Here is a 19,620-nt window from a genome sequence, read left to right on the forward strand (position 1 = left end):
ACCCTTTGTGACAGTTTAACATTGCATTTAGTTGGTCATATATACTGGTTTTTTTGTTTTTAAATTGTTAATATTAATAGATATTTTATTATCATTTGCATATCAATGTTAACTAATGCAGGGGAGGGTACGTAAACACTCCTAACTGAGTGAGATGGTGGGTTTGAAACTCATGCATGCATGCATGCATGAATGGGAAGATAGCCAGTTCATAAAATGGTTCAAAACAATTTATATATAAAATATCAGGCATGGATATTACTTTCGTTATGACTATTACTTTCTCGATAGTCATATATACTTTCGTTATGACTATTACTTTCTCGATAGCTGCCAAGTCATCAACAAACAAAAGTTCCATTAAATTTGGACAAAGTCAAACTGAAAAAATGAGAGTAGAAATTTGGCCAAGTTGACAAAAGAAAAAAAAAATGGTAAAAAATAAATAAATAAATAAATAAAAATTCAGATGAAGACAGTCCGTCCAGCTGCAGGTTAAGTTCTGAACGAGAGATTGCTTGAAGAAAGACACAATTTCCAAATCAGGTCATTATCTTTATACCAAAAATGGAGGTTTCTTGACGGAAAGCAAGGACTACCAAATATGACAAGTAAACTTTTTCCATTTTTGAAAATTCTGAGACAAATGATAATACTAGAGAGGATGATGGACTGACATGAACTAGACAGTGTGTGTGAAGTGATAATTATTTATTGGGTTCAGTTACTTGGAGTATCTCCAACATACACCACCAGTCTCCAAAATATTCAGTCAACTTTTTAAAATTAGGGTTGCTCTATTTTGGAGATACTCCAACCCAGCAGGTGCCTTATTTTAATTGAAGGGGGGGGGAGGGGGGGTGGGGGGTGGGGGGGGGTGAGAGTGAGAGTTCTGATAAACACTTTCTTCTCACTTCCCTTAAACAAAACCATACAAAAGCCAATTGTGTTAGATGAAGAGAATATTACTTACTGCTGAGAGAAAGGAAGTAAAAATTAGTGGGGGTGTTGTCACGTGTACAGCAGAGACATAGACCAGAGAGAGAGATCACACGCCACCTCACCTGAGAAAAAAATAAAAAAAGTAAAAATCTATCACCGATTTGAGTGAGAGATAGATGGGATTGGACGTATGATATGACATACTCTTTTTGATTGTGTGAAAACTGCAGTTGAAATGATATCTCAAAACCATCAACAGGTTCTTCGACCCAAAGCCAAAAGCAAAAAAAGAGATACATGCTACATGTGACCATAGATGATTTAACAATATCAATTTTTAATATTAAAATTCAGAATATTCTAATTCCAGCATTTGTTTATCTTCCAAAAAAAAAAAAAAAAGGTTCAAGAGTTTAATATTGCCTGAAAATAAGATACCTCGTCTCATTAGAATCACTGGTTAACTAATTTAAATAAAATAATAATTTTACCTTGAAATAAATTAAAAAATTATTTTATTTTATAAAAATTTTAAAAAATAAAAAAATTATTATTATAAAAATATCCCTAAGTTTAATAAAAAATAAATCCCAAAATTATAATTTTTATTTTTAATAAAAATCTGAATAAAAAATATAATTATAAAAATAATTGTAAAATTTTGGGATTTAATAAAAACCCCTAAATTATTAAAATTTTGGGATTTATTTTTTAATAAATAAATTCAATTATTTTAATAAAATTTTGCAAAATTATAAATTTAGTTATTTTTATTAAAATTTTGCAAAATTTTAATTTTAATAAAAATAATTATTAAAATTTTATAAAATCGAAATTTAATAAAAATCAGCTGAGCACCTCTATTTAAGATTTTTTTATTGAATTTAAGGGTATTTTTATAATAATAATTTTATTATTTTTTAAGTTTTTATAAAATAAAATAATTTTTTAATTTATTTAGGAGTAAAATTATCATTTCGTTTAAATTATTTAACGGTGTTAGTGCAAAAATATCTAGTTGATACAAATTTAAAAAAAAAAAAGTGATGCAGAGAACATATTAAAATTTTTAGTGATTGAATGAACATAAAATAAAATAAAAGTAATGTAATGATAATTTCTCATAAACAAATAATAAATCAATTCCTTAAATATTTTAATAAAAATTATAACTTTTCAACCACAATATAAAAGCCGGGCCGGCTAAATTCACTTTAATTAAAATCCACCTTTTTTTTTTAAACAATCCAGAAATCAACGCACAAAAATGATTAAACTGCCCCCAGAGGTTGAGTAGTCACTGTTCAATTTTTTTCAGTAAAACTCTTACATCACTTAATAATTATCATGGGAGTCCTCGGAAGCAAAGCTGAATTGAATTTTCCGAGAAGGGGACGTTAATTACAGAAAAGCCCAATAAAAAGCTGTGAAAGAAAACTTGTTAAAATTTAGAAAAAGATTTGGGTACTCCTAAATACACTACAAATTCATGCAACCAATCGTAAGAATTTCAACACATGACAGAAATTTAATCTTAACGATTACAACCGTACACACTCCTCATAAAACTAACCGCAGCATTTTATTGCTACTGAGATTCAAATTAAGTTTGTCATCGTTTTTCTTCTACAAATTTTACTTTTTCTTGAAGATCTTTCCAAGAAAATTTGTTCTCCAATCTCCAACGCTGGCAAATTTGTTCGACTTTCTGAGCTATTGTTCTCAGCTTTCTCAAATTTATTTTTTGTAGTTGATTAAGAGCGCCTAATTCAAAAACCCATTTCAAGTACGCTTTCAAAATTAGATTAGTGGGGATTGATTTTATTCGAAAAATTATCTCAGAATTACTCAGATTACACCACCACATAGTCACATACATAGTAAAATTTTGGTGATTCATTTTTTATTACAAGTATTAGTGAATTTATACTGTAATATTAAGAGGCAAAAAAGAAACTACTATATATATCACTGATTTTGATACAACTGAGATTGGAATCGTTGTCGATTTTTCTGAAATTTAGGCAAAAAAAAATAGATTGAAAGATTTCCCAGATTCTCTCTAAATTTATGACACCAACTTCGGCATTTTTAAACATATGAAAGTGATGATCAAAACTTGATCAGGATTGAGAATTTAATTTTGTGTCGCACTTGCCATGAAAACGAACGACAATAGTGCTATTGGCCTTTGCAGCTCTTCTTTTAATTGAAGTAGGGTGTGAGTGATTGAATATTTGAATTATCAAAGTATAAAAAAGGACACACGTTGTGTGGCAAATGAGTTGCCTTCGTCGTCTCCTACGCTGCAAAGTGTCCTTGGTTCCTCGGCCTTTGACAAGAAAACACTCATGATTTGATAGATGAAACCATCAGAATCATCACTGCAATTCTCCAAAGTCTACTAGAAAACAAGCCCTAAAAACAAAATCATAATTTATAAAAAAAAATATTTAAAAATGAAAAAGAGAAAAAAAAAATTCAAAAGAAGATTTAAAAAAAAAAAAAAAAAGTCTCCTTCACTTCTATATAAACACTTGTCCCTTCCAACCCAACCACAACAACACCAACAAACCCTAGATAAAAGATTATCAAAAACCAACTTCTTCCCAAAGAAAGCCGTCAGCTCTTTTGCAAACATAATTCCTCGTCCAAGATGGAAGCATTTAACACCTTATCAATGGCTTCACCTTTCTCCTACACCTTCACAAGCAGCAGCAGCAGCTGTGGTAGTGGCAGTGGCAGTGGCACTGCCACAAGCAATAATCCTATGTTTACTGCATGTCCCTGGATGGACAGTAGAATCTGGAGCAAGCTTCCACAGCGCCTCCTGGATCGCGTTCTTGCATTTCTCCCGCCACCGGCCTTCTTCCGAGCCCGTGCCGTCTGTAAAAGATGGTATGGCCTCTTGTTCTCTAACAGCTTTCTTGAATTATACATCCATGTTTCCCCACGCCACCATTGGTTCCTTTTCTTCAACCAAAAAACACCCCTCATCAAAACCACCAGCTATATCTACACTACCAATAACAATAGTATTAGATCAGCTGCTGCTGCTACATGCTGTGAAGGTTACCTCTTCGATCCTCATGAGCTTTCTTGGTATCGAATTTCCTTCGCTTTGGTTCCATCTGAGTTCTCTCCTGCTTCCTCTTCCGGCGGCTTAGTCTGCTGGGTATCCGATCACGCTGGAGCCAAGACTTTGATCCTATGCAACCCGGTCACTGGCTCGCTCTCTCAGTTGCCACCCACTCTAAGACCCCGACTCTTTCCTTCAATCGGCTTGAAAGTCACCCCCACGGCTGTTGATGTAACTGTTGCCGGAGACGACTTGATATCTCCGTATGCAGTCAAGAATCTGTCATCTGAAAGCTTTCATATTGACGCTGGTGGGTTTTTCTCTCTCTGGGGCACTACCTCTTCGCTGCCAAGACTCTGTAGCCTTGAATCAGGCCGCATGGTTCAAGTTAATGGCAAATTCTACTGCATGAACTACAGCCCCTTCAGCGTTCTAGCTTATGACATCTCAGCCAACGCGTGGTTCAACATTCAAGCTCCCATGCGAAGATTTCTCCGTTCGCCAAGCCTGTTGGATAGCAACGGCAAGCTAATCCTCGTTGCAGCTGTTGAAAAGAGCAAGCTGAACGTGCCAAAGAGCCTGAGGCTTTGGAGCTTGCAAGCCTGCGGAACACTGTGGGCAGAGATTGAGAGAATGCCGCAGCAACTTTACGCTCAGTTTGCGGAAATTGAAGCAGGAAATGGGTTCGATACCATTGGCCATGGAGAGTTTATTGTGATTGTGATTCGAGGGTCAGACAAAGCCTTGCTGTTTGATCTTTGTATGAAGAGTTGGCAGTGGATTCCACGGTGTCCGTACGTTCAGGCAAATAATTGTGGTGGGAATTATGGAGATGGAGAGGGGGAATTGCATGGATTTGCTTATGAGCCTAGGCTTGCTACTCCAGTCACTGCACTCTTGGATCAGTTGACACTTCCGTTTCAGTCTTTCAGTGGTTAAAATTGGCTAGCCGCTCTCCTGATCCAACGAATTAATGGTTTTATCAAGTTAGTTTAGAACTAGCATGCAGTAGTAGTGTAGCTCAGTGTTTCTGGAGAATCTAGTTTATGGTTTTCTGTACTGTCTCTTTAGTGTATCCAGTCTTTTTTTTCGTCGTTATCTGCTCAACGAGTCAAAAATCAAATAGCTACTACGTTCATCGTTAAATTTTGCAGTCTAATTGGTGCTTAATATTTTTTATTTTGTTATATATTTTGCTACCGCATTGTCCGGGTAAAATTTGGTACTGCTATTTTGCTTGCCTGTGCAAATTATCACTGCTGACGAGGCACATTAAATGTCACATTACTTGTAAGAAAAAACTTTGTAATCTTCCCATTTGAAATCCAATGAGACAATCATAATTTTCTTTAATTCTAAAAAAGATTTGGACTTTGTTTCCAGAAATACATATCTGTCTTTAATAAATTGAAACTAAATGAATCAACTTTTAATTTTTGGATTAACATCCTCTCACAAACAGTAAGATCCTCTCAAACTCAGAATTCACCTGAATGTTTAAAGATTCTACGTCGTCATGTGTAGATAGTTAAAGTTATTGCTTGTTAATCCACTGTAATTCCTCTTACATCTAATCTTCATTGGCGAAGATTAGTACTTAGTAGTAGTAGTAGTAATGACTTCGCAATGAAATCTACAAATGGAATGACTCAAGTTTCAATTCATTCCCCACTTTTGGGCAACTAATTAATGGATTTGCAAAGTGGGCACTGAAATTGAAAACAATGAAATCTTCAATGTTCTTTCTCCCCGTGTGTACAGTGGTGTACATTTAAAGACTTGGCTTTATCATGAACAGATGCACTGGTGCTAAGTCATTATCTAGCGAAGACATTTGTTAGTATTTTCATAAAAAAAAGGATACATTTATACATTTTTTAAAAAGAAAATGCTAAATGTCGAGAGAGTTGAGAGAAACGGCAGCATATGCTGCAATTTTGCTTCCCTCACTCTTTTCGGTTTAGCAATTGAAATATTAAAAATATATATTAAAAAATAATTAAAAAAAAATAAGAGGAAATCCAAAAAGCAGTACTCCTCTCAGCTTATCCTCACCCGCCCGTCAATCCTCATCCACTATCCTCTGTCACGGCAAAGCAACATTCTTTCACTCTTCTCCTTTGTCACTGCAAACCGGCACTCTTGAACGGCTCTGTCGGCAAACAAACCCAATTCCACCATCCACCACCTCGTCAACATTAAGTGAGCTAAATCGTGTTTGTTTTGAACTACTTCTGTTTCTTTTACTTTGCTTACATTTTCTCGGCTACCAAACCTAAGATTAGTTTTCTATCATGGTCCTTACGGATTCTAAAATTAAGAAAGTCATCTTGATTAGTCAAATTTTTATGTTTTTTTTTTTCCTCTGAACTTTTTTAATTTATTTTCTATCATTTTCTCGAGAATCAAACAGGATAAGTCTTTTGATGATCATTATGTGCTAAATTGATGAGATTTGTTAAATCAATGTCATAAGGCAATGCAAGATATGATAAACTTCTTTGATTTTGTAATGCTGTAATGTTGCAGTTAAGTTGAGGGGAGTACTGTTTTTTGGATTTCCTTTTACTTTTTATTATTTTTAAATATTTTTTTTAATTACTAAACCGAAGAGAAAGAGAGGGAAGCAAAGCTTTCTCTCAGCTCTCTAGACATAAAACAACACTCATTTCAAAACACGTACTTTACAAAATATGTACACATGTAAACACACAAAAATAATTAAGCAATGACTCCAAGCCACACATGCAAAGTAATAAATAATAAAACATATTTTATAACTTTAATCGTAATAATAAAAATGTTATAACTTTAATCGTGTGGTTATAAATACATACTCTATCTTAGAACGATTCCAACGTAAATAGACACAAATAATAATCACATATTGCGCAATTCTACCATACAAGAAATTCTAAATCTTAGCGATCCTAGTTGCACACAAATTTTGTCTTATAGCTACGACCTACACTGGGTTAGTTAAAATGTAAACTCTCCGAGGAAAAATATAAAGCAAATTCAGATCCTTTTCCATCCTTTATTTTATGGGTAATGCTAAGTTACATGCATGTACCTTACATCCCTCTCACATGAATAGTGTATGGATACTATTCATGTGAGAGGGATGTAAGGTACATGCATGTAACTTAGAGGGATCCTTATTTTATTATTATTATTATTATTATTTTGGGCACATGTACAGAAGGAGAAACTAAATATTAGTATTTGTCCTTAAATTATTTGATAACCCAATGAAAGTAATTTTTCAATGAATAACATAATGTAGTCATTGTACAATGGTACATAAGTACAAAATTTATAAATACCAGAATGAATTCAGATTAAAAAAGCTAGGCAAATTAATCTTAACGAGATGCTGCAAGATAAACATAATACAAGAAAAGATAATGCAGATTTTTTCCCCCCCTAAAATAAGGGGCTCTTGGGGCATTTGTGTTACAACGCCTAGGTGTCCAATTTAAACTCCTGAATTAAAGCTCAACTCTAAAAAACCTTTGCAAGGGAAAGAAACCAGATGTTTACCGTAGAAGTGCACCTGATAGGCCTTCTTCATATATACACAATCAGATGGTACAGTGCGAGATGAAGCACTTCTCAAAAATTGATTCATTTGTTGAGCCCATCACTTAAGTCTTTAGTCTAACCTGGAGGATTAGATGCACATCCCTTTTAAAGATGGACCTTAGCTCTTCATTAGCTTCAACACCTATTCTCCTGTTTAAGAAAAATAATACTTCTTTGTGTAAGATATCATGAATAATCATAATTATAATAATATTATTAATAAATAAATAAAATACATGATGTTTTGCCTGAAAGAGAGTAGCAATGTTCATCAATAAAATCCTTGTGCTGTACACCTAGATTGAAGCTTGAGAAGAATTTATCATATTAGTGAAAGAACATCTGGATAATTTTGCTGCTGAACTAATGGTCTAATTTTGTTGTTGAGGCATTATACAGAACAATGACTTAAGTCCAATTACAATAATGTTAGTTGCATTCAGGTTCAGCATGGGATAGAACAGATCGCACATATCAATATATTAAAGTCAGAATACCAGCAAAAACTACAGAAATGAGGACTCATGACAGATACTATTGCAATGCTGTAATAGTATTGCATATTTTTTGCATTGAGATAATAAATAGAAACTCCGTTGCTAAATAATTACAGCAATGGTTACCACAAATAGATATGTAATCCTGGAGATTGGGCAAATTACCCTATTTTAGAGCCATTCTTCCCCACGAGAATTTTTCGCTGGCTTAGCTTGTTGGTAATCAAGTGTTGTTCAATCCTAAGGGAGCCATCTCGTAAATCCTTCCAGTCTATCAACCGATGTTCAATACTGTAAGGAATTTCCTGAAAGGAGAAAATTTCTCATTTAATAAGTTCAGAAACACCCATGTCCAGCCCTCTCCCTCTCTTTCAGAATAATATTTCCAGATAGGAGCTCCACAACCTTATACAACATAAAGAGAACAATCTGCTGTACCTGATGTACATGGTCCAGTAACCTCTCCCGGACGACTTCCAATGAAATGTTCTTCATAACTTCTTCACTCATGGTTAATGGATCTTCAGACCAAGGTCTTTGAACTGCCTAAGCATAAAAAGCCATCAAATAGCCAGAGTCAGGATGATGATTTAGAAGAGCAGACATTTGTTGCTTAAGGTTAGAAACTAGTCAAAGACCTAGAAAAATTTAAAAGAAACTGCATTATAATCATATACCAGAAACACCACATAAAAACACACACACTCATATCATCAAGATGAAGTGAAGATGATGAAGACATGCCTGCTCCATCAAATATTGAGTAAGAGCTTTTAATCCAGCACCCTTCAGTCCCGATGTCATAAAAATCCTGGAAAATAAATGAAATAAACAAAGAAAAAGAAGCTATGTTAAGCATCCTTGCTCAGCAAACAAAATGGGAAATAGAACTTATTATGACTAACAAGAAAACCCTACCTTTCGTACCCAGGAAGATGTTTAAACTGCTCAGCAACTTTTAGCAAGTCTTTTTTCTTTGTAACTAAATCAACTTTATTCATACATAAAACTCGCTTCTGCTTTGGAGGAGCTTGTTTGCCCATACGTTCAATCAATCTTATAACCCTTGAATCAGGACTAACCGGATGAAAAAAGATCACATTATCAGTGAAGAGTATAAAAGAAGAGCATAAACGTTTCACAACTACTAAAGCAAGAAGTAAAATGGCATTACTCAAAACAAGAAGTTGAACCAAAAATTATGTACTGTCCTTAAGCACACAAAGCATATCAGTGTCTCAGAAAAAATAAGCAGACAAATAGAACCTTCAAACATATGAAGTGCGGTTCAGAAATTCGAAAAAATAATTGCAGCTCAAAGACGGAGATAGCTCACTCCTGCTCCAAATAGAGCATCCCGAAGGGATTTATGCAACGTCTATACCCATCTAGACATTTGATTAAAATACTTGATTAATCCTTTGATCATAAGTGATATCATGGAATCTTGATTAATCCTTAGATCATAAGAGATACCATGGAATATTACAACAAAAGTATACAATTGATTACCACTAGGCATGTTATTTTCATTAAAATGAAAAATCCTGACATTGACAGTATGTATTTGCTGATCACTCGCAAGCAGCAGCAACAATACATGACTATGTATGATTATCTGTTCCACAAATTAAGTGATGTGGATCACATTACATATTCATCAATAGTATAGATCATGATACATACATACTTATCCATCTACCTTGATGAATGGGAATAGATATTCCAATTATGTGGATTTATGCCAGGAAAGTGCAACTCTTGAAAGATTTAAAGCTCAAGAAAATTAAAAATCCAGAATCACACAAGACAGGAATTTCCTGAAGATAAGGAGGACAGAGAAAGAGAGACTATTATCAGAAGAGAAAATAAAAAAAAGAGTCCGGGGGGGGTTGTGTTGGGGGTGGATAGGAAACATTGATCTTTAAACATCTTTGGCCAAATAACTTCCATATCAAAAGAAACTCTAGGGAGACACAGGCACATTGACAACTATCAACCATGTGTTGTGGGTTCCAGAAGATTGGAGCAATGGGGCAAAATAAACAAAAATTACTCCAGGTAGTGACAATGGGACAATGAGCCTAGTGACACAGTCAAAGACTGAAAGTAATAATTATTTCATCTTTAACTTTGATCAAGAAAGAAGAGTAAAGATTATATTGCCCTGAGTTGAGTTGACCAGAGTGAGAGTTATGTCATCAAACTCGATTTGGTGTGATTGCATAGAACACATATCAAAAGATGCAACCTTCCTTCATAGAATAGAATGATATAGCCCTGAGTGAAGTTGACAGCTCAGAGTGCCATGTAAACTGGTCAAACGGAATATGACGAGGTAACAGGAAACAAATCTAAAAGAGAGCACCTCTCTTGAAAGAATGAAATGACAAAAATAACAGGGAGAAGTCGTTAATTCTCTGTCAATAGAAAGTGGATTTCTATAAGAAATTGATTGAATGGCAACTAAAAAAAATTCCAAATGGTCAAGGCTAAATTAAAGATAAAAGCTGGATTTGCATGCATGTAGTCAAGTTCCATATCCTTTGACCAGTAATTAAAACCTTCCATCATGAACTAAGTGCAAGAACCATTCATATAATATCTTGCTAAGTTTGCATCACAAAGAAAAGTTGACTTAGAAACTTAAATCTAATCAAAACACATTCAACAGATCACGAACCTGGTAAGATGTCTATGAACATCAAAAACAACCATGAGCACCTCAAATAGATTAACCGCACTCCATGCACTTTCCACGCGAACCTTGACATCTTTGTGAGAGTACCCACTTTTGTTCAACATAAGTCCAGGGGTATCAAAGATGCACTGAATAGCAGATACATGCAATTAGGATAATCTAGCTTCCAGTCACCACTATTGCAAATACAAAATATCAAGAAAAGATTATTTTCTTTCATATTACCTCATTAAGAAGCAATATAAAATCACTTATCAGAATGTTTTAACTTAATTTTTAATATACTTCTGAGAGGGGAATGGTGAAGAGTTGTTTTGCATCATTTACAAGTGAAGATACTTATGAAATCTCACAAAAGGAAAGCTAAAAATTTAAACAAGAAAAAAACTATTTTGATTCACCATAAAACAGCCATGCATTTGAGTAAGGTGACGCCTAATATAAATCAATACCACATCACATACTTGTGCTTCTGCATATTATAAACTATTTTAATCTTCACAAAGAGTTATGAAAAAATTGTTAGATGAAATTAATGAAACACAGGAAATAGTTAGAACTCTGAACTGAGAAGTATTAATTAAAAAAAAAAAAGACATACAATTTGAGTGTCCGCCTTTGTCATCACTCCTAATACTTCATGAGTAGTTGTATTCGTCTTCCGAGAAACAGCAGAAACCTTTGTCCCAACCTATAACAAATGAAATAACCATATAACGTATCAGCACATAGTCATCAACTGAATTGTTAGTCATGAAAGGCTCCAAAAACATTATAATAGCTAGTTCTTACAAAATATGATTATGAATGCTTAAACTAGAAGTATCTCTTACTCAACATAGAAACATCATAACTTTGGATCTGTTTTCTTGAACCGTTTTCAAATAAAACTTGACAGACTAGACATGACAGAGTTTGAACTTTGTAAATAAATAAAAAACCTCGATACCAGGATACTATAAAAATACAAAAAAGAATCCTTTACTGTCACAACATTCTCCCTCTTGCCATCATCAGTTATTCATGAAACCTTAGTGAAAATATAATCCAGTTCACATCATTGGTACTAACATACAAGTAAAAATATAATCTCCAGCAATCCTTTCCAAAATCTCATATATTTCATGAAACAACCAATTGAACACTTCTATACCAACTCCAAACTAAAAATCAAATAAAATCAACCCATCCATAACCACAAGATACAAATCTTCTTCTACAAGTTAGAGAACTTCTAGATATGGAGCTCAACCAATAATGGAGATTTGAAAAATTCCCAACAACCCATCATTCAAAAACCAACACAAAAAATCAAACATTCTTAAACCTACAATCCCAAATGAAAAAAAATAAATAAAAAAAAAATCAGTAGACAAACCATGTAGTTAATGATGGAAGACTTTCCGGCATTAGGCGCGCCAATAATCCCAACAGCAACCGATTTCTGGTCCTCTTCCTTCACCTCTTCTTCCTCCTCCTCTTGTCTCTCCAAAGCAGCCTGAAGAAGCGCTTTTGCAAGAGCTCTATGCTTCCTCTCCTCTTCTTCCTCCTGAAAAATCCTCAACTTCCCTTTCTGGGCTTCTTCCCCAAAGACTATCCTATCAGTCCTCTCTCTGTACTTCTCATCCCAATTAGGCTCTTGCTTTTTGGCGGCGTTATTATTCTGGGGATCATCAATCGTCGGAATTCTGAAATAGGAACTGTCAAAAACTGAATCACAGTCGTTTTCGGTTTCATTGTCTGTTTGTTGTGGCTGCGCCGAGTAGAATCGATGAATGAATAAAGGGTTTAAACGGGGCTTATTGGGTTTTTCTGCAAAGGGCGCGAGGGTTCTTAAAGCTCTCAAAGCTTTCATTTCAAGGATTAGATACCCCACTGTAACGAGACGAGCATCTTATGCTTCTAAGTTTGGGTGAAAACAAAATAAAAAATAGGGCTCCTCTGTTATGCCTTAATTTTTTTTACCGTATGAAGATTGTAAACAATATATATCGTTACATGTAATTAACGGTGCATATTATTTTTATTAATAAAATTTTAATTATTTTAAAAATATTTTAACTGGTTAACAAACCAGTTAAAATATTTTTTATCATATCTTTAAAAAAATAGATTTTTTTTTAAGATATGATAAAAAAATAGAAATAAACTTAAAAAGAGAAAAAATAGAGATATGATAAAATATAATTTTTTTTTCTCTCACATTCATATATATTTACAATTGATTTTTTTAAGACTATCTCTATTTCTTAATGATTAGACAAAAGAGATTTGATAAATTATTTTTTATAAGTATTATGGTAAGTTGTTCTTAACAAGTATTGCTTATTCCATAGCACTAACGGTGCAAAAAAATCTGAATTATTTTTGTTATTTGAATTAATTTTATGGTGAATTCTTGTGAATTTCAGTTGTATTTTCAATTTAGATTTTTTTTTTTAATAACACAACAGTCTCCTTCCAAATCAAGGAGATGTATAATGTTAACCTAGGAATTTTTTTTTATTAACCATTTACTGAACCGTAAGCTTGTCCTTCTAGTTCAACTTATTGTTAGTTTATCGCCTTGAGTATTTATGGCCATGGTTTAAGGTCTGTGTCTGTCCTACGCTAATGAAAATCATTCTTTAACGTGCTTAAAGGCACTAGACGACGGCTTCGGGGCTCCTAAAGGGGCCACAGAGATTGCCAGCCATACGGTAAAAGTCAAAGGGGAGAGCAATCACGAGGCAATGAACCCTTAAAGGTGAGATACCTTGGGCTTTACCTGGGCAGGGGGTGATTTAATTGACTATGTGTTCCGTCGTCAGCAAGCGTGGCCTGAGCGAGCTGTTTTGAACTTGGGCTGAGAAGAAAAGAAAGCTTCATAGAGAACTATTCCTTCGAACATGCTAGCCCCTGGATCCAGCTTTCCACTAGTTTTATGAGCAAAAATTGTTTTGAGAAGGGAATTCAGCTGACTATGGATATCTTACAATTAAATTTTAAAAGTTGGTCTTTAAATTCTAAAAATTAAAGATGATCCTATTATGAAAATATAGTAGTTAAAATCTTCAATTTTGTTTATTGATATTTTATTTGTTTAGTTACATATCTTTATAGATATATTTGATGTTACATGATTGATCAAATATTAACACAAAAATGCAAATGGAAGGAAAATATGATGCAGAGCTCTAAAAAAGCATAAAAACAAATGGAGAGGGTGAAGCAAACTTTCAAAATTGAAACCCTGAGAAGGAATTGACAAAGTTTAATGAAAAAATTAATCGAAAAATATTTAATCTCGCTGCTATCAAGTACGAAGTTGGTGAGCTAAAGAGGAACAATTTAGATACTTATGCATTGGTACAAAAAATGTATAGTGTAGTTGAAACACTTAAACATAATATAACTCATGCAATCACACCCACAGATAAAGATGTTCAGAATAGCAAAAATAAATCAAGTGGTCAAAATTTCATGGAAAAGAGAGATGAGTTTGGGGTGAAGATAGTAGAGATTAAGGAGAAGATTGAAGATGCATGTGATGAAAATTTGTCATTAAGAAACTTATTCACATATAGGAAATTGAAACAGAACCATATTTTCCACAATATTATTAAAAAGATATCATAATACACTATTATTCTACATTTTTAAAAAAAATTATTTGTACTAGCACATTCATTAAATAAATAAAAAATTATTAAAATTCATGTTCATTTATACTGATTCCTAAGCTAAATCCTGTGCACCTTGAATCCAAACTTTCCACTTGGGAGAACTCAAAATCTACCAGCAGCTGCCGTTGCTTCACCTTGGAATTTCTGATTACAGCCCCAAGCCTGTCAGCTTCCTTTGTGAGCTATTTGCTGAATCAATAATGCTTAAAACCAAGTTTTAGCTTTGGCCTCTGTTCTTGGAGCCGCATTAGACTCATCTGCATTGCAAAGATTTTCTAAGGATCCAAACCTGACAAAGCCATTTTGCACTCAACTAAGGCATGACAAGTGTGTTTCTTTCCATTTGCCCATCTTTAACCCATAAATATTGTAAGCACCTTTTTGGCCGTGAAGTTTGCAGCTGTTGGAAGCAGATTAATAAAATATAATCATTTTTGCAAGCAAGTATGGGAGTATGGGAGCGACAAGGGCTAATTTTGTCACAAGGAAATCACTAAGGAAAGAAAAAGAATAAACTAACAAAAGAAGCATACATCTGAGGAAGGGGAGGAAACCAAACCAGAGAGAAAGGCATCGAGTTGTTCATTTTCCTTCTTGATATCTTGTAAATCAGAGTGAATGAGAGCGAACCAACAAACATTTTTCTTGGGCTTTTATTATCTTAATGACAAAATAATCAAGTGATTCAACTTCATTCAAAATTTAAAAGCAGAAAAAAAAAACATATATTTTAAAAACCTCCATGGCCACCCACTGCTTGAAATGCATGTTTGACTTTATTCATTAATTTGTGTTATACTATTCTAAAACATTGTGCAAAAAGATCCATAATCAGTACATAGAAATCCATAACTATTAGGACTTGGGAGATATATTTTAACTCGGGAGAAAGGGGAGAAAATTTAAAATGGAAATTCAATGTGATAAATGTGTAATGAGAACCAAAATTATATTCCAATAGGTTTACAATGTGACCAGAAATAGATATTCTTCTTTTTTTTTTAAAAAAAGGAAAAATAAAAAAGTCATAAAATTTCAGATTTCACTGCTTCAGCTGCTTGTAACTTACTTTCTTGCAAAGAATACAACACCATATCTAAATAGCTCTTTTCTAAAGACCCTAAAAAAATGGTTCCAACAGGTTCATTGTCTGATGCCCAGTCAGCCTAAAATGCCATTCGACCTGCAAGCCTGCTTTCTGATATCCTTCTGTCAATGGCAGCATCAATTGAGCTCATCTGAAACAGAAACACAAACAAAACGATAAGAGAAGAACTGAGGATACTATCATTTCGAGAAACCACATATGTTACAGCTTGGTCCTATACAAGTGATGCCAAACATTGCAGAAGAAGCTGACCTGGGCCAAGTCTGAATTCACTGTTCGATCATTAAAATAAATTGTAACGATGCGAATGAAAAATTTTTGGGGTATGACCTTGTTCCACTCAAACCCAAAACACTTAAGAATCCAGCATAGGGTGAATGAATAACAACAAAATTAAGCCAAATTTTAGGAGGACAAGTACATACACTTTGTTCTTTTAACTGGGTACAATATTAGTTTGAAGAATCCTGTACTTGTTTCCAGCAAGCTTGTCAAAAGTGTAATTACTAGAAAAATGCAAATACCTACTTGATTCTTTTGACGCCCACAACAGTTGGAGGCAGTGCGTGCAAACCGGAGAATAGCAGTTTAAGATAAACAATATTGCCATCATCCAATAGTTGGAGCAAAATGATAATTAAAAGAAAGCTAGCATGTTCGTCAACATTTTTTGCCCTCATTTCGTGAAGATTAAAAAAAAAAAAAATTGGAACTCATAGAGAAAATACCTCTCTAAATAGGTAACAAAGCGTAAACAACTTATCTGAAAACACGAAACATAAGGCCTATCCATCTGGTTAGAAAATACAAACCAACTCCATATTTTAAAGAGGTAGTTATAACTTACCTGGCTAGTTTCATCATGCACCTGATACTTCACCGAGGACATTCTTCTCTCCTCCTGCATTTTTTTCAAATCACAACCACAATTAACAAGTCTGCAGTAACATTTGAGATAACCACCTTTTTACTTTGCATTTAAGAATATTAACCATGGTTTATCAAAAATAAATAAATAAAAATAACTAACCATGGACATTGCTTCATCCTCCCAAACTAAATAGACCTCATTAACAGCTGGCTGGGTTGCAGGAGCTTTATTTGCAATTACAGGGGGTGGTCCGATAGAAGGACCACCAGTATTTGGACCAGAAGCATAAGAATGAGAATTGGATAATGTCCCACCTGCAAATATGATATAATTTCATAAATCAGAAAAATCAACGTAGACACCATGTTTTAGGGATGGGAAATAAAAGTTGACCTATTCAAAAACTTCTTGAATTTCAAGGATAACATAAATTGAACTTGTAGATATCCAATGAGCAATCGTACAACAACAATATTAGTCTTAGTACCAATCAAGCTAAACAGATAAGGAATTGGATGTACAATTATATAAAGATATCACTCTCAAATGCTAGGTGATACAAAACCTATTCCTTTTAACCATAACTAGAGGAAGTTTAAACATGCATTTGAACTGCATTCAGCGTGTATGCACGCAATAGAGAATGCAAGGAATCAGAGAGAAAAAGAGAGACAAAAAACTACCAACTACACAGTACATAACCCACCTTAGCTAACTACAAAGAATACAAAATTAAATATCCATCTAATTATCAATAGAGTGAAGAATATAAAGCAGTCTAATCATATGAAAAATTGAAAAAAAAAAATGAGACACCCTTCTCAATCAAACATAACATTGTGAAAAGAAAAATTTTCATTATTAGTGAAAGAATAATCAAACCTTGCATGCTTGGGACATGGTAGCTGTTGGTCACAGATGTGTTAGCACTTGAATGGGCATCAACTGAACCCTTAATTTCTGCTGAAGAGCTCAGTGCAATACTTGTTGAGGGAATAGGAGCCGAAAATAGGGAACTTTGACTAGTCGTATTGTTATTCACCACAGGAAACAAGGGTTGGGATACGGTAACAGGAGGTGTAGACGAGGGCATTCCAGGAGGAACTACTGGAGAAGGTTGGAGTGCAGGTGATGTAGACGATGCCAGAGGGGGCCTCACATTTTGCACAGGAAATAAAGGCTGTTGAGCATAACCCACTGCAGCAGGTGGGGGAATTGAAACTGCTGCATGCTGTGGATACCAGGGTTGAGGACGAGGAGGCACTGGCCAACCAGCGGGAGGCACGGGAACTGCAGAACTATAACTGTGGCCCAAAAACAATCAGTAAAAAACTTCAATAAACATATAACCTCATGGCATGAAAATGTTACCATATCATAATGATTAATAAAATGAAAAAGAACTTATAAAGAAAGGGATGGTAATGATTTGAGATTATGGCAAGGAAAGAGAGAGTTAAAAAGTGGACATACAGAATTATACTTTATGGCTCCTTTTACGAGAGGTATGTATAGAAGAAGAAGAAGAAGAAGGAGAATCAGTAGGAAACCTACATTGGCTGCATCATGCCTAAAGTTGATTGAGGAGGATAGCTGACACCCAATTGTCCTGGCACCACCCCACCTACCAGCTGTGGGAAAGAAGTATCCACTTTGGCCATTTTAGATGGAACTTCTTCTTCTGCAATAATATTAACATTTGTTAAGAGTGAAGCTCTATTTTGCTCAATAGCTTCAGATGTGCAAAATCTTCAAATTTTCTTAAGACAGAATTAGTACCGAGTCCAAAAACCACCAAGACACTTGGAACATTAGAAAGTACTTATCTATCACTTTCATGAACATTGAATCAACAATTAAGATATAAACATAACAAGTACTCCGTAACTTAGTTTGTTCAGTTTCTAGCTTGAAAAAAAGTTTGAATATGAATAGTAAGACCAGGGAGATTGAAGCAAACTATACAAAAAGAAGTTCAACTACTGAAAAATAACCTCTCTTGTGTACATGTGAGCAGGAGAGCGAAAAAACTCCAGCAAAGCATAAGCCAATTGTTCACAAGAAAAAAAAAACACCATAGAGAAATCCAGCAGCCAACTGTTTGTAACTAATCTATTTATTGGTTGCTCTTTAGCTTCTAATTCAATCAAAACTAATTACAACAAACAAACTGGTGCAAAAACAATCCATAAATTAGGTGGATAAGTGACGCATTTGCAAAGCACCTCACCTTCTTCTCCATAATGAGCAGCTAAGACATCAGGTGGTATTCCTTGCATTCCATAAATTTCAATGTCGGTCGACTCTCGACCTGGTTTTGCATTAGGTACTCTGGCAAAAGAAGTAAAATTTCAAAGACAGTAGGTATGAAAACAGAAAATTGAGACTGAATGAGTATACCATGTCAAAAAGGAAGTATATTATTATTCTGTTCATCATCCACAGTAACAAAGAATTCAATAACTCAAAATCAACAAATTCACATCAGTAAATAACTTGAACTGTGCTCCCTTACATGAAAATTATAAGCATTTTCAATATACATACCCAACGATACTTTCATACCCGGTTGTTCCCAGATTAACATGCAATTATTATGCAGTAGCTTGCCTTCGGCTTAATTAATCAAATAATAACTCCTAGATGTTCAGGATCTACGAAAATGCAGCTATCGTATTAAAAAAATCCCAATGCAAAATTGCTTTCTTTTTGCCTCCTATTAAAAAAAAAAATTGTTTTTCTTTTTGCCCTATCACTCACTTGTTAAATATCCGAATTCAGCAAATAGAACAATTATGAAAAGTTTACCAAGAACCTAAATTTGACTCGTATCATCCAAAATTAATCAAATAAATAAAAGAAAAAAAGAAAGATTATTACTTGGTGACATTCTCTTTGTGAACCTGAAGGACGTGAATGGCCATGCCGCCGGCGGTGGAGAGCTTCTTGTGGCACACGTGGCACTTGAAGTGCTTAGCTTTCTGATGTTGTACTAAAATCTTTTCGTCATCGAATTCCCTGTCGCAGTAATAGCACCAAACCTTCGACGATACTCTCTTCTTCTTCTTTCCCATCTTTGCCCTTCCCTGTTTCTCTCTATTTGCCTTTAAAAAAAATTTATCAAAATCACTCTCGTTCTCGCTCGATTGATTTATTAGGGTTTCCTACTGTT

The 19,620-nt window shown here is 34.3% G+C and overlaps 3 protein-coding genes across 4 annotated transcripts; 1 reads left to right on the plus strand and 2 right to left on the minus strand.

Annotated features, from left to right (window-relative positions):
- The first annotated feature begins 3,179 nt into the window (after window positions 1-3,179).
- Window positions 3,180-5,109, plus strand: LOC102628876 (protein UNUSUAL FLORAL ORGANS). The gene has a single exon (XM_006468588.4). It carries the CDS (start codon window positions 3,599-3,601, stop codon window positions 4,958-4,960), a length of 1,362 nt encoding a protein of 453 aa, XP_006468651.1. The 5' UTR covers window positions 3,180-3,598; the 3' UTR covers window positions 4,961-5,109.
- Window positions 5,110-7,273: 2,164 nt separating this feature from the next.
- LOC102630297 (GTP-binding protein ERG) lies at window positions 7,274-12,752 on the minus strand. Its single transcript, XM_052435355.1, has 8 exons — window positions 12,183-12,752; window positions 11,406-11,495; window positions 10,787-10,932; window positions 9,022-9,180; window positions 8,844-8,914; window positions 8,542-8,645; window positions 8,269-8,408; window positions 7,274-7,756 (listed from the first exon to the last, which is right to left on the minus strand). The coding sequence occupies exons 1-8, from the start codon at window positions 12,657-12,659 to the stop codon at window positions 7,669-7,671; spliced, it is 1,275 nt and encodes a 424-aa protein (XP_052291315.1). The 5' UTR covers window positions 12,660-12,752; the 3' UTR covers window positions 7,274-7,668.
- Window positions 12,753-15,370: 2,618 nt separating this feature from the next.
- Window positions 15,371-19,522, minus strand: LOC102629521 (protein SUPPRESSOR OF FRI 4). Of its 2 annotated transcripts, XM_006468499.4 has the most exons (7): window positions 19,329-19,522; window positions 18,679-18,779; window positions 18,003-18,129; window positions 17,331-17,752; window positions 16,608-16,762; window positions 16,425-16,478; window positions 15,371-15,707 (listed from the first exon to the last, which is right to left on the minus strand). In XM_006468499.4, exons 1-7 carry the CDS (start codon window positions 19,520-19,522, stop codon window positions 15,636-15,638), a joined length of 1,125 nt encoding a protein of 374 aa, XP_006468562.1. In that variant the 3' UTR covers window positions 15,371-15,635. The 2 variants fall into 2 exon arrangements, with proteins under 2 accessions (XP_006468562.1, XP_006468561.2); XM_006468498.4 differs by having other exon boundaries at window positions 15,371-16,478.
- Between the last annotated feature and the right edge of the window lie 98 nt (window positions 19,523-19,620).

This window comes from Citrus sinensis, chromosome 2 (assembly GCF_022201045.2).
Source record: "Citrus sinensis cultivar Valencia sweet orange chromosome 2, DVS_A1.0, whole genome shotgun sequence".
In the NCBI taxonomy this organism is placed as follows: Eukaryota; Viridiplantae; Streptophyta; class Magnoliopsida; order Sapindales; family Rutaceae; genus Citrus; species Citrus sinensis.

Bases quoted from the DNA above. Each gene is read 5' to 3' on its own strand.
- LOC102628876 (XM_006468588.4), top strand. From the start codon at position 3,599: ATGGAAGCATTTAACACCTTATCAATGGCTTCACCTTTCTCCTACACC.
- LOC102630297 (XM_052435355.1), bottom strand. From the start codon at position 12,659: ATGAAAGCTTTGAGAGCTTTAAGAACCCTCGCGCCCTTTGCAGAAAAA. The intron at 10,933-11,405 runs GTATGTCTTTTT...TCTGCTATTCAG, and splicing joins CAAAGGCGGACACTCAAATT to TGCATCTTTGATACCCCTGG. The intron at 8,646-8,843 runs GTCTTCATCATC...ATGCTTAGGCAG, and splicing joins ATATTTGATGGAGCAGGCAT to TTCAAAGACCTTGGTCTGAA.
- LOC102629521 (XM_006468498.4), bottom strand. From the start codon at position 19,522: ATGGGAAAGAAGAAGAAGAGAGTATCGTCGAAGGTTTGGTGCTATTAC. The intron at 18,130-18,678 runs GTGAGGTGCTTT...ATATTATTGCAG, and splicing joins TGCTCATTATGGAGAAGAAG to AAGAAGAAGTTCCATCTAAA. The intron at 16,479-16,607 runs GTTAGTTATTTT...AAAAAAATGCAG, and splicing joins AGGATGAAGCAATGTCCATG to GAGGAGAGAAGAATGTCCTC.